General features: G+C 42.3%; 1 protein-coding gene across 1 annotated transcript in view; it reads left to right on the top strand.

Moving 5' to 3' along the window:
- The window catches only part of LOC106586279 (contactin-associated protein-like 5), a 130,450-nt gene that overhangs the window by 34,224 nt on the left and 71,830 nt on the right, over positions 1-24,396 (top strand). The window contains exons 3-5 of the mRNA XM_014173405.2: positions 4,354-4,547; positions 11,707-11,854; positions 20,087-20,290. Of these exons, the coding sequence (XP_014028880.1) occupies positions 4,354-4,547; positions 11,707-11,854; positions 20,087-20,290 (546 nt within the window). The remainder of the gene's footprint in view (positions 1-4,353; positions 4,548-11,706; positions 11,855-20,086; positions 20,291-24,396) is intronic.

The following is a 24,396-nucleotide window of genomic DNA, read 5'->3' as shown; positions in this document are numbered from 1 at the left end:
TGGAAGCTTCAAAAGGAGGGTGGTGCTTGGAATCATTGTTCTTCCTCTGTCAGCCATGGTTACCTGCAAGGAAACACGTGCCGTCATCATTGCTTTGCACAAAAAGGGCTTCACAGGCAAGGATATTGCTGCCAGTAAGATTGCACCTAAATCAACCATTTATCGGGTCATCAAGAAATTCAAGGAGAGCGGTTCAATTGTTGTGAAGAAGGCTTCAGGGCACCCAAGAAAGTCCAGCAAGCGCCAGGACCGTCTCCTAAAGTTGATTCAGCTGTGGGATCGGGGCACCACCAGTACAGAGCTTGCTCAGGAATGGCATCAGGCAGGTGTGAGTGCATCTGCACGCACAGTGAGGCAAAGATTTTTGGAGGATGGCCTGGTGTCAAGAAGGGCAGCAAAGAAGCCACTTCTCTCCAGGAAAAACATCAGGGACAGACTGATATTTTGCAAAAGGTACAGGGATTGGACTGCTGAGGACTGGGGTAAAGTCATTTTCTCTGATGAATCCCCTTTCCGATTGTTTGGGGCATCCAGAAAAAAGCTTGTCCGGAGAAGACAAGGTGAGCGCTACCATCAGTCCTGTGTCATGCCAACACTAAAGCATCCTGAGACCATTCGTGTGTGGAGTTGCTTCTCAGCCAAGGGAGTGGGCTCACTCACAATTTTGCCTAAGAACACAGCCATGAATAAAGAATGGTACCAACACATCCTCCGAGAGCAACTTCTCCCAACCATCCAGGAACAGTTTGGTGATGAGCAATGCCTTTTCCAGCATGATGGAGCACCTTGCCATAAGGCAAAAGTGATAACTAAGTGCCTCGGGGAACAAAACATCGATATTTTGGGTCCATGGCCAGGAAACTCCCCAGACCTTAATCCCATTGTGGTCAATCCTCAAGAGGTGGGTGGACAATCAAAAACCCACACATTCTGACAAACTCCAAGCATTGATTATGCAAGAATGGGCTGCCATCAGTCAGGATGTGTCCCAGAAGTTAATTGACAGCATGCCAGGGCGGATTGCAGAGGTCTTGAAAAAGAAGGGTCAACACTGCAAATATTGACTCTTTGCATCAACTTCATGTAATTGTCAATAAAAGCCTTTGACACTTATGAAATTGTAACGCCCTGGCCATAGAGAGGGGTTTTTGTTCTTTATTTTGGTTAGGCCAGGGTGTTACATTGGGTGAGCGTTCTATGTTCCTTTTTCTATGTTTTTGTATTTCTTTGTTTTGGGCCGTGTGTGGCTCCCAATCAGGCACAGCTGAAGGTCGTTGTTGCTGATTGGGAGTCACACATAAGGAGCATGTTTTTCCTTTGGGTTTTGTGGGTAATTGTTTCTGTTAGTGTTTGCACCTGACAGGACTGTTTGGCTGTCAGTTTTCTTGTTTTGTTTGTATAGTGTTCTTTCTTTATTAAATATTCAATGATGAACACTAACTCCGCTGCACCTTGGTCTACTCTCTCTAACGACAGCCCTTACAGAATTACCCACCAACAACGGACCAAGCAGCGGAGGAAGGAGAAGCGCCAGGAGAGGAGCGTTCAGGATTCGTGGACTTGGGTGGAAATCCTGGACGGGAAAGGACCATGGGCTTAAGCTGGGGATTATCGCCGCCTGCAGTGGGAGATCGAGGCGGCGAGAGCTGAGAGGCGCTGGTATGAGGAAAGGGAGCGCAGCAGACACGAGAGGCAGCCCCAAAACAATTTTTTGGGGGGCACACGGGGAGATTGGCAGAGTCAGGCGGTAGACCTGAGCCAACTCCCCGTGCTTACCGGAAGCAGCGTGGTACTGGTAAGACACCGTGTTATGCTGTGGAGCGCACGGTGTCCCCAGTGTGCGTGCATAGCCCGGTGCGCTACATACCAGCCCCCCGCAAGTGCCATGCGAGTGCAGGCATCGAGCCAGGGCGGATGGTGCCAGCTCAGCGCGTCTGGTCTCCAGTGCGCCTCCTCGGTCCAGGTTATCCTGCGCCGGCGTTGCGTACTGTGTCTCCAGAGCGCTGGGAGGGTCCAGTTCGCCCAATGCCTGCTCTCCGCCTGTGCCGGGCAAAAGTGGGCATTCAGCCTGGAGTAAGCATGTCGAGTGTACATACCAGAACTCCAGTGCTCCCCCACAGCCCGGTTTATCCTGTGCCTCCTCCTCGGACCAGGCCTCCAGTGGGTCTCCCCATCCTGGTCCGTCCTGTGCCACCTCCTCGGACCAGGCCTCCAGTGGGTCTCCCCATCCTGGTCAATCCTGTGCCTGCTCCACGGACCAGGTCTCCAGTGGGTCTCCCCATCCTGGTCCGTCCTGTGCCGCCTCCTAGGACTAGGCCTCCAGTGGGTCTCGCCAGTCCGGAGCCGCCAGAGCTGCCCGCCAGTCCAGAGCCGCCCGCCAGTCAGGAGCCACCAGAGCCGCCCGCCAGTCAGGAGCCGCCAGAGCCGCCCGCCTGTCCGGAGCCGCCAGAGCCGCCCGCCTGTCCAGAGCAGTCAGAGCCGCCCGCCAGCCCGGTGAGTCCTGTGCCTACGCCTAGGGCCAGGCCTCATACATGTCTCCTCAGCCTGATGAATCCTGGGTCAGTGCCGCCGGAGCCACCAGGGATGCCCGCCAGCCGGGTGCAGCCAGGGACGCCCGCCAGCCAGGCGCAACCAGGGTCGCCTGCCAATCGGGAGCAGTCATCGCCGCCCGCCAGCCGGGCGCAGTCATCGCCGCCCGCCAGCCGGGCGCAGCCATCGCCGCCCGTCAGCCGGGCGCATCCAGGGCCGCCCACCAGCCGGGCGCAGTCAGGGTCGCCCACCAGACCTTCGGCGCGGCCAGGTGCGCCACCTAAGAGGGCAACGCCAAGGGTGGAACAGAGGCCACATCCCGCACCTGAGCCGCCGCCGTAAGAAGGCTCACCCGGACCCTCCCCTTCAGTGTCAGGTTTTGCGGCCGGAGTCCGCACCTTGGGGGGGGTACTGTAACGCCCTGGCCATAGAGAGGGGTTTTTGTTCTTTATTTTGGTTAGGCCAGGGTGTTACATTGGGTGGGTGTTCTATGTTCCTTTTTCTATGTTTTTGTATTTCTTTGTTTTGGGCCGTGTGTGGCTCCCAATCAGGCACAGCTGAAGGTCGTTGTTGCTGATTGGGAGTCACACATAAGGAGCATGTTTTTCCTTTGGGTTTTGTGGGTAATTGTTTCTGTTAGTGTTTGCACCTGACAGGACTGTTTGGCTGTCAGTTTTCTTGTTTTGTTTGTATAGTGTTCTTTCTTTATTAAATATTCAATGATGAACACTAACTCCGCTGCACCTTGGTCTACTCTCTCTAACGACAGGCCTTACAGAAATGCTTGTAATTATACTTCAGTATTCCATAGTAACATCTGACAAAAATATCTAAAGACACTGAGGCAGCAAACTTGGTGAATATTAATATTTGTGTAATTCTCAAAGCTTTTGGCCACGACAGTATACTAGAAATACATCGCTTAAAGTCAGATTAATATACTTTCTACCCTGTATGTCATTTCAGGCTTTGGGAAAAACATACTACGGTGTCAGAATCTCAATGCAGTTGGAGGATAGGCTATTAATCCATCTCTGCTAGCATGTCTGTTTCTCTGTTAGTTTCTCTGGGAGACTAGGTCCACAGGCTAAGGGTTATCAAGACTGTGTCCATATTTTAGAGTAACGGCTATGTGTAATAGAATGCTGAATACCAGACCAGAATCAAAGTTAGTTGCTTTTGTTTCATGTTTTTTTTCTAAGGCACAACTACATTATTGAAGCCATTCATGGTTCACTACTACAAAGACAAGAAAGAAAAACCCTTGGTTCAAATTGTTTCCGATCCAGCTCAAAGGACTGACTAGTCTAAGGGTGCTAAGGCACTACCAAAACTGATAAATAAGAGATAGCCTTTTACCACTGTCTGAATCACCTCCAATAATGCTACATTAAACTGCTTTTAGACAGGGTTTAGACAATCATGCAGTGCTCATGAACACATATTGTAGAGTACAGCCATTGAGTCTGTATGAGTTAACCCAAATGCCAAATCTGAAAAATTCTCTATTATTTCTGTCTGACTCACAGCCCTACAGACATAATAACTGCAACAGTGACCAGTGACCAAACACAATCCCACTCTCTCCCACACACTCTATATTCTCTCTGGCTGGAGCTTTAAGGAAAATAATATTTCTCACTGGAGATAGCTGTCTGGACTTCCTATCTGTTTGGGGTTGTGTGTCTGTCTGTCTGTCTGTCTGTCTGTCTGTCTGTCTGTCTGTCTGTCTGTCTATCTACTCATGCTGTGTCACACGTAGCCATGCTAGGTCACTCTTTGCACCTTCCTGTCCTGAAATGTTTTTTCTTTCTCTGGTCTCAGGAGCGGGAGGCTGGTCTCCCCAGGTGACAGACAGACAGCCGTGGCTGCAGCTGGACCTCAGGGACAGGATGGAGGTGACGGCCGTTGCCACACAGGGGCGCTACGGCAGCTCAGACTGGGTCAGCGGCTACCTGCTGCTCTTCAGTGACACCGGCCTAGCCTGGAAGCAATACCGACAGGAGGATGGGGTTGGGGTGAGTGTCTTCGCTAATGATTTCTGTACCATGAAAGGCTCTGTTCTCTATTTGAATTCTTTAAACATTTTTGCAGGCTGTGTTCAATAATATGTGAGAGCTTCAGTTCTATAACTGTCATTCTCATTCCCCATGACAACGCCTGGAAGAGACGTCAAATAAAGCTCTATCTGACAGTAACGTCAGACATCCTTGGGAAGATACATAGCTAGCTAGTTTGCCTCCTACCTGTCAACTCAGAAGCACTACATGCTGACTGCAATGTTTGGGTTTGCTGAAGTAGATTTGAGTCAGACTAAAATTATGAAAGAATTACAAAAAGTCTATGGAAGAGTGACACTGCTAAATAAGACTCTTGGATAAGAAACATATGACTCAGTGTCTGAGCTCTCTCTATCTTCACTCTGCCAGATACAAGGGAGTTTTAATCCGCTCTTTCAAGTCTTTACTTCATTTTAGCATTGCCATGAGGGACAGAGTAACGGTTGATCAAGATTTTTTGAGTCTGACCGTTTTTTGTTCCTGTGGTTTGAAATCCCAACTTGGATTTGAAATCCTAACAAAGGAGGTCTTTTGCAGATGCACGTACTCATCAGGCAACTATACCCCATGGACAAACATACACACATGTTCCTCTATCACACCCTTCCAGAGTGTGGAATAAGAATTGTTATTCATGTCCCCTCATGATTTATAAATATTGCACTTGGCTCTATTCAGTGTGTGAGCAGAGAGTAGAGTAAAAACATGCACCTGTATGGCCAATGCAAAGTCACATTACAGGAGAAAAGATTGATTGACTTATCTTGTCTATTTTTTTGGCCTCATCAAAATGGATGCAGTGTCTCGACCTGGAGGTGTGAACCTTTCATCACTCACACGCTCAGAAACACATGGATGAAAGAACACCTTTTCTTCTTCTGGTACAGTGTGACTGAGCTCAGCTGCTGCTCATGTAGCAGTCATATAGGGTAGGTCCAGCTATAGACCAACAACACTCCAATATCATAGAGGCGTTGCAGATGGTGCCACGGCAATTCCAGTGACCTCTCTATTAGTTGGTGTCACTCGAAACCAAGCAGTCATAAACCTTGCAGTATTGTTGTTGGTGTGAGAGGTGTAGGATCCATTAGATTCAGAGTAGTGGCCATAACTGTGCTTGTGCTGACAAGCCAGCTTAGGGCTCTTATAGAGCTGACATTGACACATATCTCGCCTCACCCTCATCTCTCTTCATCTCCTAGCCTTTGTCACTTAACGGCAGGTGAACCTTGATTCCTCGTAGTGGAAAGTGCTGAGTGCAGGGGCTTTCTGAGTGCTTGTTGCTACACAGTTATTACTGTCATCGCATGTCTTCCCCAAAGACATGCATTTTAGATACTTTCATGCCTCATAGGTTGTCATCTCAATAATAGTTTTCAAGGGCATAGTCTATACTCAGTGGTACTTTGCTTGACATAAATGCATGTACTTTGTCTGTCATGAAAGTATTGCCATTCAAAGAAAGCAATGGAAATTGCCAAAATAATGTCAACAGCCTTGTTAATAAAAAGAAAAGCTATAACTTTGAGAGAGCATCATATATTTCTGACAGATTAACAAATAAAAAAAAAATAGACCAAGGCATTGATGGTTATTTTTGGTTAACCATTACATAGCAGTTGAAAATGAAATATTTCTCACAAAATGAACTACAATTCTGCTACGCAAGTTACATCGTAATTGTTAAATGGTTATGTATTTGACATTGAGATGATAAATGATGAACTTTGTCTCTTATAGCAGAGGTCATAGGCTAATTCTGCCTACAGGGCATGTATGAAAGGGTTATTAACACAACATTAATTATGTTGCATACCATAATGTTCTAAAAGGTGCTGATAACCATAAGAATGAAAATGTATTTTTCATTGAACCTTTATACCACCAGCAAATCTCATTAGGTTTGTGCTTCTATTCCCCGAGAGACTTTGCCCTTGACAAAAAAGCAGCGGATGTCACTCATTCAAACCATTGTGCTGAAAAGGTTTCCCAGGTTCAACCCACTCTTCATTTTCCATGAAGGGTTTCAGTGATTCTTTTGATGTAGGAGTACAGCATTTTCAGAAACATTATTATTATTTTTTTAAATTGACAGGGGCACCTTTTTTAGAAAATGGTATTCATTGACATGCTGCTGGTAATTTTCACCAGGTTTCCAAGATCAAAGACTGTGAAAGGCCAGAGCAGCTACAACATTGGCCTTTCTGCATACAAATGTGGAGAAAACGGAGCCTTCGATATAAACAGGTTGTGCTTTGTTAAAGGCTATGCTTATTGAAGCCATCTTTTACCTTACATCTTATGTCTCATGTATGTTTTGAACCTTGAGAAAAGGGTCACATAAGGACATTTACATACATGATTTGTCATGCAATCATGTAGGCATTATAAAGGGCTTATGGAGGCTTCATTAAACATTCAAAGTGTGACCGATAAACAGATTAACAGACCTCCCATTAGTGCTGAGTGCTGCTCCCAGGCTCTCATTACCCCTGATTGACCACATGACCAGATACATCAGATCATGTGCTCTCCATACTTTCGGTTCATTTCTAATATCCAGCTCTCAAATCTTCCATTACAGGGAGGTTTGAGCAGCCCACAGGCCAATCAATATGGAGTCTATTACCATGTGAAGATTGGGTGCAAGAGCAAGGTCTGGTGGTCAGTGTAGATCTTCTCCGGGTCTAATTGATGGAAGGTTCGTTGGGATTGTCGAGGGGATCGGAAGCTCCAAACTGATGCTGAGTAATTGGCGAGAAGAAGACACATTTACCTCCATGGGTTGATATCTCACTTGTTTAACACATAGCTTAATATTAAACAAAGATCGGTGATGCTGATGATGAGTGAAAGTTAACTTCCAAGAAACAGAGGTTAACGGTTAGCTTGGATTACATTTGAATGACAACGTACACAAACATTTATACATTTGAGAAAAATATGAACATGAATATTTCAAAAATCCTTTTTTTTGGTTTTGGTAATGATTTATTCATTCGCTTTTGTACTACATCGTAAATGTATTGTCTTTTTTTCTAGTGCATAAAAATTCCAGGAAATGAAACAGAATTTTCTGTTACATAGTGCAGTTGAGGTGGGAATTCCATCTGCAGCTGTTTGTCTAAGGATGTGTTCATAAATTGCCTCCAGTGTGTCAGAGTGCACTCTGGGCCATTCGTAAATTCAAAGTGTTTCACTCTGGAGCATTCAGAGCGCACTGGACGCTCTGGCCAAGTATTAGGGTTGATCTGAGCCTTCTGACCTCACAATGTCAGTCAAGCACCAAAAACTGGCTAAAGTTGGCTAGCTTGCTAGCTACTTCCAGAAACAAATGAGAGAACACCTAACTCTGATCATTTTACTTGCCCTAGCAGAGCTGGTTAGACTGTTTTCATGTTATCATGCACTCTGCTGTGCTGTAACTGTAACTGTGCTGTGTTTTTTGCCGAGTTCATAAATTAATAAATTATTCTGCGTTCTGGCATACTCAAATCGGAGTAGCCAGAATAAATATACAAACGCACCCCATATCAACATCTGGCAAGTATTTGTGAAGAAGTAGAGATGATGATATTGCTCCCTATCTGGTACTTTAACTAGACCCATAATGTCACATACTGGCCCATTAGTTGTCCTCAAACAGGAATTAGTTGGTCCCATTTCACACATGCAGAATATTTTTCAGCAGCAGAATTAGCAATAATTATGGTCCATAGTCTCTGCAATGTAGTAGCTTTCTAGTTTAGCTAACAACAAACTAAAAGTCTTTCTGACTTCAGAGTCTGGGAAGGCTGCATGATGTTGTAGGCACGATGCAATCGATAATGGGGTCTGGGCTTTTTTACTGATTGGTTCTCCTCTGTGTCTTTCTGACTCAAACACCCGCATGTACAACCACACACAGCCCTCGAGCTCCGCCCCTTTACAATACAACTGTTTGATTTTCAAATCCAAACAACCTGAGGTCTCAACCCCCCAGGAAATATATATATATTTTGAGACACAACCAATCAAACAACAGCACATTTCTGCACGAATACTCCATTTACAACGGACTCCTGCCCAGATAAGTGTGTCACATCTCTCCCTTGCTGTGTTGCTGTGTACCACGTGAGTCAGCCAGGCTAGTTACTTCCCTGCATTTGACTAGTTTTCTCATTTTCAAATGATGACGTCAGGAAATTGTAATTGCATTCACTGGGGATCTTTTCAGGAGCTTCATCGGTTTTTCCTTAGATCCTAAGAAATATGCTTTTCTTGAGTAGCAGTAGTACATGTTTGGTTAATGCATCAATGTGTTTACTGTCTCCATTGTTGTTGTGAGTCAGTATTGTTTCAATGGCGGTTCTGAGGATAGCAAGTGCTTGATTCTGTAGATATCAATATGGGAGACAGCATCCTTTCAAATAAATAAAGATTTACTTACTTAAACAAAGTATACCAACATCTTATCAGATCACACCATCTGTGATTATTAACTCATATTTATTACATATCAGAGAATGGCTAATCATATATCAGTATTTACAAGTATGTTTTTGTTACATTTTTATCTTCAGTTTCTGATGCCTCAGACAGAAGCGATGCAACATGTAGACGTACTGTGATGAATAATGAACTCCTCTTTTCTCAAAGTTTCTGTCCCAGGTGCTATTCTGTGTTTTCTTCCTCATTGAACAGAGTAAATAATAGATTGTCTCTGATGTTTGCCTATGTGCAAGTGTAGCAGAGCATCAGAGACAGTGGAATGAAGAAGCGCTTGGCGTAACCCCCTGGGAGAACTTGGCTGCCTTTGCCTCCCCTGTAAGCCCGGTAACCATGGCACTCAGGTGCTCTTTGTGTTTGACACATAGCTAAGTCCGCCCGGCTCAAGGGACCATATAACGCATCTTTCTGCAAGGGGAAGGAAGATATGTTAAAGCTTGTACTGTAGCTAAAAGAAACACTGGGGCATTATTTTCTAAAACTCGATACATCTTCCTTTGTTTAATGTACTGTTTGTATGTTTGTTTTGCATCGAGTGAACAATGCTTCAAAATAGTAGAAACTATCCTCAGAGAGCTTTCATATCCTTTCAAATGTCTACATGACACGAGGAGACGTGCCCTTTGCCTATGTTGTTACATTATATTCTCTTAGAATTTTGTTATCCTAAATTGTCGTAAGGCAGGTGAGTGGATATTTTACCTAGAGCTAGTGTGCATTCAGCTGACGTGCATGACTTTAGGGACCTCGTCACAGTAGAGGAAGAGTAAAGAGTCCTAATGAATGGGAGGGAGGCCGTTGGTTCAAGAGTCGATACAGGAATAGAAATAATGAAGTCACTGTGGGGTTAGTAGCTGTTTATGTGGACAGTGACGAACATAAAGCCCTGTGGTCCAATGGGAGGTATTCTGTCCCCTCAGGGTTCCAGCCAAAGACTCTGGTTCACATCTGCACGGTAATTGGGCGGATGTGTTGTCGCCATTTTTTTCCAATCTGGAATAACAAGGGTTGTTCTGGGACAGGGTTTAGTTTCCATTGTGCTTTAAAATAGATCACTCTTGCGGGAGACTGATGTTCCTGATATGACGCAAGATGACTGCTGGGACTTTTGTAAAGCAAGCTGCAAAGCTTAAGGTCACTGTCCCTGCTGAATCACTTGTTGTACATGTGTTTCCAAGGTCACACACACCATGCACTCATCCATTTCGGTCCAAACACCAAACAAAAAATGTGTCTTAGGTCTGCTGTATATGACCAATTTGAGAGAAAGAGATGCCACTCATGATGACAATTTGTATGACCTTTGAGGGCCTGTCTGTGTTTGAACTGTAAGTATATTGCACAGTATGTTATATAAAAGTGAAACAATCGTTGTTTAACCATGATTCTTGCAGCCAACAGGGAGACATGCAGACGCTGCCTCTGGGTCTTACCCAGATCAACACAAACTTTTGGGTTTGACAGTATGATTGAATCATTATAAGTCATTTCAGTGCTGATTCCCTTACTTCATTTTCAAGAGACAGAAATGTTACAAAGAGAAAATTACTGATCAGTATTGCATGCCTATACTGTTGATTTAAGGATTTAATGAAGATTATCATTGACCCAAACGACGCTAGATAACGCTGATAGATCTATTCTATTGAATTATTATCTACATTCTAGGTAAGGCATTTTCTTGTATGCTATTGATGAGATGATTATGAAATGCTAAGATATCCTGGACATATAGGAGAGATTTTAATATCAAGAAATTAGATGGCAATATAGTATTGTATTTGTATATTATAGTCATTAGGGGGAAAAACATTTTGGGGGGGAAGTGCCTTGAAAAAATATATATATAAATAAACAAATCCTGCTATATAAATCCTAATGAAAGGGGGGGGGGGGAAATCCAATATTATGAAAGCTGACACTTGGAAAAGAGAAAAAGGAAAACAATGATGAAATTGCACCATGCAGTGTATAGTATATGTTTCCAGGCCATTCTAATTCAAACAGAATACTAATGACTTCATGCAAATTGAATTGTAAATAGCTTTTGCCATGTTGTTATTCATATTGTGGTATCAAAGTGTTTTCATTAAGTAAAACAGTATGCACAGAAGCCACAGTACAACATCGCAACATGCAGGACAGAATCGGCATGATTATGAATTCACTGTATGGGTGTCCTTAGTCCGTATCTAGTGACCATGATATTTTGCATACTGTGTGCGTGTGGGTGTAGGCCTATGTGTCTAAAGACACTACGACACGTGTGTGGAAGGTGTTGATATGTACTGGGACTTGTTAACAAAATATGTAACAAAACATTTATTGTACAGTTGAGAACTACCATCTGTACAATGGATGGAGAACAAAGAGAGTTTGTCCATTTGTGTTGCCCTCAATGTTTCCTTTGAGAATGGATGAATGTTCAGTCATGGCTTACACAGTAGAGTCGATGATTTGATTAAGATGATAAATATGATGAGTATCTTCATTGCGTTTGCATTTTACTTTTCCACCTCTCAAGGTGCGTTTAAGGTTACTGTAGTGACGCTGCATGAACGATGAAAGATACTTAATGCATCTTATGTAACCCTTCTGCCTGTTCTCCTTCCTCTCTGTGTGTCTCCAGAGGTTTGTGGGGAACGTGAACGCTGATGGTGTCGTCCACCACAAGTTGTTCCACTCTATCAGAAGCCGCTTCCTGCGCTTCGTCCCGCTGGACTGGAACCCCAGTGGCTGGGTGGGACTCAGAGTGGAGGTGTACGGCTGTGCCTACAGTGAGTGACCAGCCCACCAACCTTATAGAAAACAACTGTGTTCAGCTAATATCATAATAACTCCATACACATTGAGCTAATATCATAATGTTCTGGCATCTGTGATTCTAACCCATTTGGTATTCACTCTGTGGGACTCCTGGAATGCATTGGACATTGCTCTAACAAGAGCATGTTCAGACCTGTCCAGACTCTAACACTTGTCATTGGGGCTTGTCATCTATCATGGGGCTGATTGTATCCCCATGTTGACGGTGGAATCCATGAGAAAATAGCATTATGCTAGCCAGTAATGTCATTGTAACCATCCTGTACATTTTTGCCCACTATTTAATAAGATATGCAGTATCTGCTAACTGAAGAGACATTTCCTTCTGGCATGCCTTCCTTCATACAAGATCAAAGCAAATACTGACGGAACACAGTCCTCACCAGTTAATAGAGGCAGACAGTGACAGCCAACCAGGCGTGCCAGTTGAGAGCCAGTCTCTGCCTGGGTAATGCTAAATAAATAAAGGGGAGTCACTGGGACGCCTCTCACACACATTCTGAAGCAGCATTAACTGGATCAGCCAGTGAATTACTGCTCTGTGAAAGACAGTTACAATTAACACTGAGTGAGCACTTTCATAATGCCGAACTGTTCCACAGCATGATCCCTGTATTAATGTTGGATGAATGTGTGCTCTGCTAATAAATGCTGCGTGACATGCACCTCAATGTTAAAATGAAACTCCGGAGTGCTCTAACAACGAGCAAATACAGAGGGGAAGAGAAAAATCTTGGAGCCACGCATTACCATTGAAGATGTCATAGATGACAAAGTTGCACTTATAGGTAAGCCCTTGGAATCTGTATTGGGCTCATCATAGTCATTATGGAAATCTTGCTGATAGGAAGGTCTGACTTTTATACATCCTCTAAAATGATTTACAGACATGCATAGGGTCCGGACACAATCAATGAAAAATGCTTAGCTGTGGTCGGTGCTGCACAAATTAGCATGATTCAAACATAGCATGTCTACTTTAATTACACCAACAGAAGAAATATTTCAACATTAGAATGCAGATTTCATTTGTTAATGTTCACTTATTACACTTATTACACATCTTGTTAATGTCAACTGAAGGGCCGTCCTTTGCCTGTAGACTGAGTCATGTCTATGTCTCTCCAATCTCATTTTGTTTTTCATTCACTAGACCCTCAGACTTCAGATCTATAAAGGGTAAAAATGATTTTACTTATTTTCACAGCTAATCATGTGAACAATTCTTACTTTTGTTCTGAATATTCCCCATAATTGCCATAATGCCTTATCGTAATTGACAGGGTTGGGTAGGTTACTTTCTAAATGTAATCTGTTACAGTTACTAGTTACCTGTCCAAAATTGTAATCAGTAACGTAACTTTTGGATTACATAAACTCAGTAGTGTAATCTGATTACATTCAGTTAAGAGGCATTTGAAGAAGACAAAAATGTATGTTACCAATTTAACGACATCTATTGCAGGATAACATTTTACTTGATGGGTTGGTTATGTAGATTTCTTCTAACCCATCGCTTTCTACTACATATAATAATACGATTCAATTATATATTTACAGTCCAAAAATTGATGTAGCAACTGCAAATTGCCCCTTTAAGTCTAATAAAAGTGTGCGAGTTTGAGCATGTGTCCATTAGGCCTCTAGATTTTTTATGTTTTTTATCAGCATGAATTAGATTTAGCAATAAAAGCCTGACTTTTAGGCAGGAATCCGCACTATGCAGCTGTTGCAAAAGTGCATTTTTCACTGGTTGTCCACTGGTTTCAAAACAATGATTGATAGGCAGTTTAAACTTCTTGAATTCACCCATTATTGGGTTCAAATACACATTTAGATTTGTGAACAGTCAACCACGTAAGGCGCAAATAGCTAAATGAGAGAGCAACAGTGTGATTCACATCAATGTGCGATGTAGATATCAATATTACAGTTGCAAGAAAAAGTTTGTGAACCCTTTGGAATTGCCTGGACTTCTGCATAAATTGGTCATAAAATTGTATGTGATCTTCATCTAAGTCACAACATTAGACAAACAGTCTGCTTAAACTAATAACACACAAACAATTATACGTTTTCATGTCTTTATTGAACACACTGTGTAAACATTCACAGTGCAGGGTGGAAAACGTTTGTCAACCCTTGGATTTAATAACTGGTTGACCCTCCTTTGGCAGCAATAACCTCAACCAAATGTTTCCTGTAGTTGCGGATCAGTCTTGTCTCAATCGGGTGTCAGGTCAGGACTGGGCCACTCCAGAAGGCATATTTTCTTCTGTTGAAGCCATTCTATCGTTGATTTACTTCGGTGTTTTGGGTAGTTGTCCGGTTGCATCACCCAACTTCTGTTGAGCTTCAATTAGCGGACAGATAGCCTTACATTCTCCTGCAAAATGTCTTGATGAACTTGGGAATTCATTTTTCCATCGATGATAGCAAGCTGTCCAGGCCCTGAGGCAGAAAGCGACTACTGTAAAAAAAGAAGATTTGTGCCTCGACACAATCCTGTATCGGAGCTCTACGGACAATTCCTTCGACTTCATGGCTTGGTATTTGCTCTGACATGCACTGTCCAATGTGGGACCTTATATAGACAGGTGTGTGCCTTTCTAAATGATCAATCGAATTTACCACAGGTGGACTCCAAACAAGTTTTAGAAACATCTCAAGAATGATCAATGGAAACAGGATGCACCTGAGTTAAATATTGAGTCTCATAGCAAAGGGTCTGAATACTTACGTAAATAAGGTATTGATTTAATTTCTATGGGGTATTGTGTGTAGATTGATGAGGATTTTTTTTTATCCATTCTAGTATGAGGCTGTAACATAACAAAATGTGGAAAAAGGTAAGGGATCTGAATACTTTCCCAATGCAATGAATAAATATATACTGTACCAGTCAAAAGTTTGGACATACCTACTCATTCCAGGGTTTTTCTTTATTAGTACTATTTTCTACATTTTAGAATAGTAGTGAAGACTTCAAAACTTTGAAATTACACATATGGAATCATGTAGTAACCAAAAAAGTGCTAAACAAATTAAAATATATTTTATATGAGATTCTTCAAAGTAGCCACCCTTTGCCTTGATGACAGCTTTGCACACTCTTGGCATTGTCTCAACCAGCTTCATGCAATGCATTTCAAATAACAGGTGTGCCTTGTTAGACGTTAATTTGTGGAATTTCTTTCTTTCTTAACCTGTTATGGCTAGGGGGCAGTATTTTCACGGCTGGATAAAAAACGTACCCGATTTAATCTGGTTACCACCCCTACCCAGTAACTAGAATATGCATATACTTATTACATATGGATAGAAAACACCCTAAAGTTTCTAAAACTGTTTCAATGGTGTCTGTGAGTATAACAGAACTCATTTGGCAGGCAAAAACCTGACAAGGTTTCATGCAGGAAGTGGCCTGTCTGACAAGGTGTCGTTCTTCTTGTCTCTGTTTATTGAAGAGTGAGGATCTTAGCTGTCCCGTGACACTTCCTACGGCTGCCATAGGGTCTCAGAAGGCGGTAAAAAGCTGAATCGTGGCTTTGCAGGCTCTGGCTGAAAAAAAGTAGCGCGTTTGGGTAGTGGCTGGTTACAGTACTGTGAGACTCAGGCTCGTGCCCGCGTCGACCGAAAGCTTTGTTTACTTTCCTCTGTTTAGCTAAATGGACATTCCCGGTCGGAATATTATCGCTTTTTTACGAGAAAAATGGCATAAAAATGGATTTTAAACAGCGGTTGACATGCTTCGAAGTACGGTAATGGAATATTTAGATTTTTTTTGTCACGAATTGCGCCATGCGCGCGACCCTTATTTACCCTTTCAGATAGTGTCTGGAACGCACGAACAAAACGCCGCAATTTGGATATAACGATGGATTATTTTGGACCAAACCAACATTTGTTATTGAAGTAGCAGTCCTGGGAGTGCATTCTGACAAAGACAACAAAAGGTAATCAAACTTTTATAATAGTAAACCTGATATTGGTGAGTGCTAAACTTGCCGGGTGTCTAAATAGCTAGCCCTGTGATTCCGGGCTATGTACTTAGAATATTGCAAAATGTGCTTTCACCAAAAAGCTATTTTAAAATCGGACATAACGAGTGCATAGAGGAGTTCTGTATCTATAATTCTTAAAATAATTGTTATGCTTTTTGTGAACGTTTATCATGAGTAATTTAGTAAATTCTTAGCAAATTCCTCCGGAAGTTTGCGGGGGGTATGCTAGTTCTGAACGTCACATGCTAATGTAAAAAGATGTTTTTTGATATAAATATGAACTTGATTGAACAAAACATGCATGTATTGTATAACATAATGTCCTAGGTGTGTCATCTGATGAAGATCATCAAAGGTTAGTGCTGCATTTAGCTGTCTTCTGGGTTTTTGTGACATTATATGCTAGCTTGAAAAATGGGTGTCTGATTATTTCTGGCTTGGTACTCTGCTGACATAATCTAATGTTTTGCTTTCGCTGTAAAGCCTTTTTGAAATCGGACAGTGTGGTTAGATAAAGGAGAGTCTTGTCTTTAAAATGCTGTGAAATAGTCATATGTTTGAGAAATTGAAGTTTTTGTATTTTTGAGGAATTTGTAATTCGCGCCACGCCTATCATTGGATATTGGAGCAGGTGTTCCGCTAGCGGAACGTCTAGATGTAAGAGGTTAATGCTTTTGAGCCAATCAGTTGTGTTGTGAGAAGGTAGGGGTGGTATACAGAAGGTAGCCCTATTTGGTAAAAGACTAAGTTATTATGGCAAGAACAGCTCAAATAAGTAAAGACAAACGACAGTCCATCATTGGTGCTATAATGAAACTGGTTCTCATGAGGACCGCCACAGGAAAGGAAGACCCAGAGTTACCCCTGCTGCAGAGGATAAGTTCATTAGAGTTACCAGCCTCAGAAATTGCAGGCCAAATAAACGCTTCACAGAGTTCAGGTAACGGACACATCTCTACAACAGCTGTTCAGAGGAGAATGAATAAGGCCTTCATAGTCATATTTCTGTAAAGAAACCACTACTAAAGGACACCAATAAGAATAAGAAACTTAGCTTGGGCCAAGAAACACGAGCCATGGATGTTAGCCCGATGAAAATCTGTCCTTTGGTCTGATGAGTCCAAATTTGAGATTTTTGGTTCCAACCGCCGTGTCTTTGTGAGACGCGGAGTTGGTGAACGGATGATCTTCGCATGTGTGGTACCCACCGTGAAGCATGGAGGAGGAGGTGTGATGGTGTGGGGGTGCTTTGCTGATGACATTGTATGTGATTTATTTAGAATTTAAGGCACACTTAACCAGCATGGCTACCACAGCATTCTGCAGCGATACGCCATCCCGTCTGGTTTGCACTTAGTGGGCCTATCATTTGTTTTTCAACAGGACAATAACCCAACACACCTCCAGGCTGTGTAAGGGCTATTTGACCAAGAAGGAGAATGATGGAGTGCTGCATCAGATGACCTGGCCTCCACAATCACCTGATCTCAACCCAATTGAGATGGTTAGGATGAGTTGGTGCACAGAGTGAAGGAAAAGCAGCCAACAAGTGCTCAGCATATGTGAGAACTCCTTCAAGACTGTTGGAAAAGCGTTCCAGGTGAAGCTGGTTGAGAGAATGTCAAGAGTGTGCAAAGCTATCAGCAAGGCAAAGGGTGGCTACTTTGAAGAATCTCAAATATAAAATATATTTTAATTTGTTTAACCTGTTAGGGCTAGGGGGCAGTATTGACACGGCCGGATAAAAAACGTACCCGATTTAATCTGGTTACTACTCCTGCCCAGTAACTACAATATGCATATAATTATTGGCTTTGGATAGAAAACACCCTAAAGTTTCTAAAACTGTTTGAATGCTGTCTGTCAGTATAACAGATCTCAAATGGCAGGCCAAAACCTGAGAAGATTCCATGCATGAAGTGGCCTGTCTGACAAGTTGTGTTTTATCTTGGCTCTTTTTATTGAAGACTGAGGATCTTTGCTCTAACGTGACACTTCCTACGGCTCCCATAGGCTGTCAGAGCCCGGGAAAAAGCTGAATGATATCGAGGCAGGCTCTGGCTGAAACACATTATCGCTTTTGGCAAGTGGCCGATAATAGTACTATGGGCTTAGGCGCGTGCCCGAGTCGACCGAATGCTTTATTTTCTTTCGTCTGTTTACCTAAACGCAGATTCCCGGTCGGAATATTATCGCTTTTTTTATGAGAAAAATGGCATAAAAATTGATTTTAAACAGCGGTTGACATGCTTCGAAGTACGGTAATGGAATATTTAGAATTTTTTTGTCACAAATTGCGCCATGCTCGTCACCCTTATTTACCCTTTCGGATAGTGTCTTGAACGCACGAACAAAACGCCGCTGTTTGGATATAACTATGGATTATTTTGAACCAAACCAACATTTGTTATTGAAGTAGAAGTCCTGGGAGTGCATTCTGACGAAGACAGCAAAGGTAATAACATTTTTCTTATAGTAAATGTGACTTTGCTGAGTGCTAAACTTGCTGGGTGTCTAAATAGCTAGCCCTGTGATGCCGGGCTATCTACTGAGAATATTGCAAAATGTGCTTTCACCGAAAAGCTATTTTAAAATCGGACATATCGAGTGCATAGAGGAGTTCTGTATCTATAATTCTTAAAATAATTGTTATGCTTTTTGTGAACGTTTATCGTGAGTAATTTAGTAAATTCACCGGCAGTGTTCGGTGGGAATGCTAGTCACATGCTAGTCACATGCTAATGTAAAAAGCTGGTTTTTGATATAAATATGAACTTGATTGAACAAAACATGCATGTATTGTATAACATAATGTCCTAGGGTTGTCATCTGATGAAGATCATCAAAGGTTAGTGCTGCATTTAGCTGTGGTTTGGGTTTATGTGACATTATATGCTAGCTTGAAAAATGGGTGTCTGATTATTTCTGGCTGGGTACTCTGCTGACATAATCTAATGTTTTGCTTTCGTTGTAAAGCCTTTTTGAAATCGGACAGTGTGGTTAGATTAACGAGAGTCTTGTCTTTAAAATGGTGTAAAATAGTCATATGTTTGAAAAATTGACGTTTTTGCATTTTTGAGGTTTTTGAATAACGCGCCATGGGATTACACTGGCTGTTACGTAGGTGGGACGATTTGTGCCACCTACCCTAGAGAGGTTAAGACTTTTTTGGTTACTACATGATTCCATATGTGTTATTTCATAGTTTTGATATCTTCACTATTATTCTACAATGTAGAAAATAGTAAAACATTCAGAAAAACCCTGGAATGAGCAGGTGTGTCCAAATGTTTGACTGGTACTGTATATATATATTTATATTCCAGACTAATTTCTTTATTCTTTACTTTTGGAGTATGTGTGTCTTGTTTTTTATTGCTAGGTATTACTGCACTTTTGGAGCTTGAAACGCAAGCATTTCGCTGCACCTGAGTTAACATCTGCAAATCTGTGTACGTGACCAATAGACATAGATTTTGTTATTATTTTTACTCATTCGATTGAGTAAACAATTCTAAGAGGTAAGGGGATTCTAGAATTGTGTTTGTGTGTTTACGAATGTGTTAAACATTCTTTAAATACACAATAGCAAAGTCATGTCTTTGATACAATGTACTGTAAACGTTATTTGAACAGCTTGCCCAATCACGTCAAGTTTTCTCCTACTCATTGCTGATTCCCTTGTTTCTCTAGGCACATCACCCTCCCTCAGTTCTGTGTTGGAATAGCAGGTGCATGTTAGAGATTGCATTATTTATTCAGACAGCTTTGCCTACAGAAACTGAATCCCATCAGAAAATATAATGTATTCAGGCTTTAAAAAGAGGAATTCAACATTTCTCCTGCTGCTGAAGCTCACTACAGTATATCTTTAGTTCAGGCCCATCCACATGAACTGAGCATGGAGCAGAGGCGCAGTGTTAGATAATGTATTAGACAGAGCTAGAGAGTTGTGATAAAAGTACCTCAGAATATATAGAAAAAGTTTGACGTATACTTCCAATCAGAATTTGTGGTGAAAAGTCAATTCTGTAAAAAGAAATGTAACTTGCCACTTCAATTCCTCTCAAAAGTACTGGCAACAGAAAACTCACAGCTCAGATGTGACACAGAGTGCCATAACTGAGGACATTTTCTAAAAAGCAATGATTCTTTGATCTTCTTTCAATCCTCATCTAGAATCGTACGTGGCAGACTTTGATGGCAGAAGCTCCCTGCTCTACCGGTTTAACCAGAAGTCCATGAGCACGGTGAAGGATGTGATCTCGCTGCGATTCAAGAGCCGCCAAGCTGAGGGGGTGCTGCTCCACGGAGAGGGTCAGAGGGGCGACTACATCACTCTGGAGCTGCACCGGGGCAGGCTGGCCCTCTACCTCAACCTGGGTGAGTTTGTCACACTGGGGCAGGCTGGCCCTCTACCTCAACCTGAGTGAGTTTGTCACATTAAGGCATGCTGGCTCTCTACTTCAACCTAGGTAAGTTGCTGGCCCTGCACCTCAACCTTGCTCACATAGGTCAGGGGTTAGAGGTCAGAGATTAGAGATCATGGGTAACAGGACACAAGGCACTCTGGGTAAGGATGGAGGAGTCCTTTGAACCTTAAAAGTAGTCTGGGAAGCAGTCTGGAAAGGGTAACTAGATGTTTGTATTCTACTCCCCTTCCAATTACCACTGCACCTGAGCTCCATTTACTAGCTGGACTCAGACTGTTAAGGATCCACATTGTGAGCAGTTGAGCTGGGAAAGAGAATTCTTAAAGGACAACTGCACTTCCTGATTTGGCCTCATTTTTGTCAATGCTCATTAAGAAAAGCTTGCTGCCATCACTGAATGCAAATGAGAGTTATCTTAAGGGGTGTGGTTTGATGTGGGTGTTTCTTGGGTCTTTGCCATTCTATCAGAACAAACAAGGACAGTACCTAGCCAGTTCTATTTGAAATATCACTGAAAGCAACCTGGCAACATTCATAAAAAATGTTGTCAGGTTTACTTGATTATGAGCTTGTCATAATCAAGCAAAAACATTAGCTAGCAAGGATAAAATAAAATAAATGTAATTCGTCACATGCTTCGTAAACAACAGGTGTGGACTAACAACGAAATGCTTAATTACGGGCCCTTATATTGAACAAGAAGGCCCGCACTGTAACGGCCGTCGGAAGAGAGAGCAGACCAAGGTGCAGCGGAGTTAGTGTTCATCTTCAGGAATTTATTAAACAACGTGAACTTTACCACAACAAGAAAACCGACAGCCAAACAGTACTGTCAGGTGCAAACACGAAACAGAAACAATCCCCCACAAAACCCAAAGGAAATGTTTTTCCTTTGGGTTTTGTGGGGGATTGTTTCTGTTTCGTGTTTGCACTTGACAGTACTGTTTGGCTGTCGGTTTTCTTGTTGTGGTAAAGTTCACCCAGGCTCCTTATGTGTGACTCCCAATCAGCAACAACGAACTACAGCTGTGCCTGATTGGGAACCACACACGGCCCAAAACAAAGAAATACAAAAACATAGAAAAATGAACATAGAACGCCCACCCAATGTAACACCCTGGCCTAACCAAAATAAAGAACAAAAACCCCTCTCTATGGCCAGGGGGTTACACGCACACTGTTAAAGCTCCCAATTCACCGCTTTATTGACAACGTTTCGATCCGAAATGGATCTTTGTCAGGGCCCTTCCCCACAATGCAGATAGAAAGAAAATAGAGAAATAATAGAAAAGTAAAAATAAATAAAATGTTTACCTTTACTTAACTAGGCAAGTCAGTTAAGAACAAATTCTTATTTACAATGACTGCCTACCCTGGCCAAACCCGGGCCAATTGTACACCGCCCTATGGGACTCCCAATCATGGCTGGATGTGAGTGACACCTCTTGCACTGAGATGCAGTGCCTTAGACAGCTGCGCCACTCGGGAGCCCAACATAACAATAAAAGTAATAACAATATAAGTAATTATAGATACACAATGAGTAACGCTAGCTTTGCTATATACAAGGGGTTCCAGTACCGAGTCGATGTGCATGTGTCCTAGGTAATTGAGGTAGATAAGTTCAGTTGAAGTCGGAAGTTTACATACACTTAGGTTGGAGTCATTAAAACTCATTTTTCAAACACTCCACAAATGTCTTGTTAACAAACTATAGTTAGGCAAGTCGGTTAGGACATCTACTTTGTGCATGACACAAGTCATTTTCCAACAATTGTTTACAGACAGATTATTTCACTTATAATTCACTGTATCACATTTCCAGTGGGTCAGAAGTTTACATACACTAAGTTGACTGTGTCTTTAAACAGCTTGGAAGATTCCAGAAAATTATGTCATGACTTTAGAATCTTCTGATAGGCTAATTGACATCATTTGAGTCAATTGGAGGTGAACCTGTGGATGTATTTCAAGGCCTACCTTCAAACTCAGTGCCTCTTTGCTTGACATTATGGGAAAATCAAAAGAAATCAGCCAAGACCTCAGAAAAAAATGGTAGACCTCCACAAGTCTGGTTCATCCTTCGGCGCAATTTCAAAATGCCTGAAGGTACCACATTCATCTGTACAAACAATAATATGCAAGTATAAAAACCATGGGACCACGCAGCCGTCATACCGCTCAGGAAGGAGATGCGTTCTGTCTCCTAGAGATGAACGTACTTTGGTGCGAAAAGTGCAAATCAATCCCAGAACAACAGCAAAGGACCTTGTGAAGATGCTGGAGGAAACAGGTACAAAAGTATCTATATCCACAGTAAAACGAGTCCTATATCGACATAACCTGAAAGGCCGCTCAGCAAGGAAGAAGCCACTGCTCCAAAACCGCCATAAAAAAGCCAGACTATGGTTTGCAACTGCACATGGGGACAAAGATCGTACTTTTTGTGGAAATGTCCTCTGGTCTGATGAAACAAAAATAGAACTGTTTGGCCATAATGACCATCGTTATGTTTGGAGGAAAAAGGGGGAGGCTTGCAAGCCGAAGAACACCATCCCAACCGTGAAGCACGGGGGTGGCAGGATCATGTTATGGGGGAGCTTTGCTGCAAGAGGGACTGGTGCACTTCACAAAATAGATGTCATCATGTGGAAGAAAAATGATGTGCATATATTGAAGCAACATCTCAAGACATCAGTCAGGAAGTTAAAGCTTGGTCGCAAATGGGTCTTCCAAATGGACAATGGCCCCAAGCATACTTCCAAAGTTTTGGCGAAATGGCTTAAGGACAACAAAGTCAAGGTATTGGATTGGCCATAAGAAAGCCAAGGAGGCCTACAAATAGGTTCAGGTTTGCGGCCGGGAGTCCGCACCTTTGGGGGGGGGGGGGGGGGGGGGGGGTACTGCCACGCTCTGACCTAGGAGAGCTGTGTTTTCTCTGTTTAGCTAGGCCAGGGTGTGATAGGTGGGTGGGAATTCTATGTTTTGTTTTCTATGTTTTGGCCAGGTATGGTTTCCAATCAGAGGCAGGTGTCTATCGTTGTCTCTGATTGGAAGCCATACTTAGGCAGCCTGTTTTTCCTTTGTGTTTTGTGGGTAGTTATTTTCCGTTTAGTTGTAAAGTACCTGACGGAACTGTCTGCTCTCATTTTTTGGTTTAATTTGTAAGTGTTCATTCTTCTTTCATTAAAACTACAAGATGAACATATTCCACGCTGCACCTTGGTCTACTCATTATGACGCCTGTGACACACATATACAACCACAAAGACCAGGGAGGTTTCCAACGGCTCACAAAGAAGGGCACCTACTGGTAAATGGGTAAAACATGTAAAAGCAGACACTGAATATCCCTTTGAGCATGGTGAAGTTATTCATTACAATTTGAATGGTGTATCAATACACCAAGTTACTACAAAGATACAGGCATCCTTCCTAACTCAGTTGCCGGAGAGGAAGGAAACCGCTCAGAGATTTCACCATGAAGCCAATAGTGACTTTAAAACAGTTGCAGAGTTTAATGGCTGTGATAGGAGAAAACTGAGGATGGATCATCAAGATTGTAGTTACTCCACAATACTAATCTAATTGACATAGTGAAAAGAAGGAAGTCTGTACAGAATAAAGCCTGTACTTTTTGTCCTGAATACAACGTGTTATGTTTGTGTCAAATCTAATACAACACATTACTGAGTACCACTCTCCATATTTTCAAGCATAGTGGTGGCTGCATCATGTTATGGGTATGCTTGTAATTGTTAAGGACGGTGGAGTTTGTCAGGATAAAAAAATAAATAGAATGGAGCTAAGCACAGTCAAAATCCTATTGGAAAACCTGCTTCAGTCTGCTTTCCAACAGACACTGTGAGATGAATTCACCTTTCAGCAGTACAATAACCTAAAACACAAAGCCAAATATACACTGGAGTTGCTACCAAAAAGACAGTGAATGTTGCTAAGTGGCCAATTTACAGTTTTGACATAAATCTACTTAAAAAGGTTTGGCAACAACTGAAAGAGTTTGTCTAGCAAAGATCAACAACCAATTTGACTGAG

This window comes from Salmo salar, chromosome 25, assembly GCF_965601325.2.
Source record: "Salmo salar chromosome 25, fSalSal1, whole genome shotgun sequence".
Lineage (NCBI taxonomy): Eukaryota > Metazoa > Chordata > Actinopteri > Salmoniformes > Salmonidae > Salmo > Salmo salar.
The sequence above is the reverse complement of the archived record's forward strand: the minus strand, read 5'-3'. Positions and strand labels throughout refer to the sequence as shown.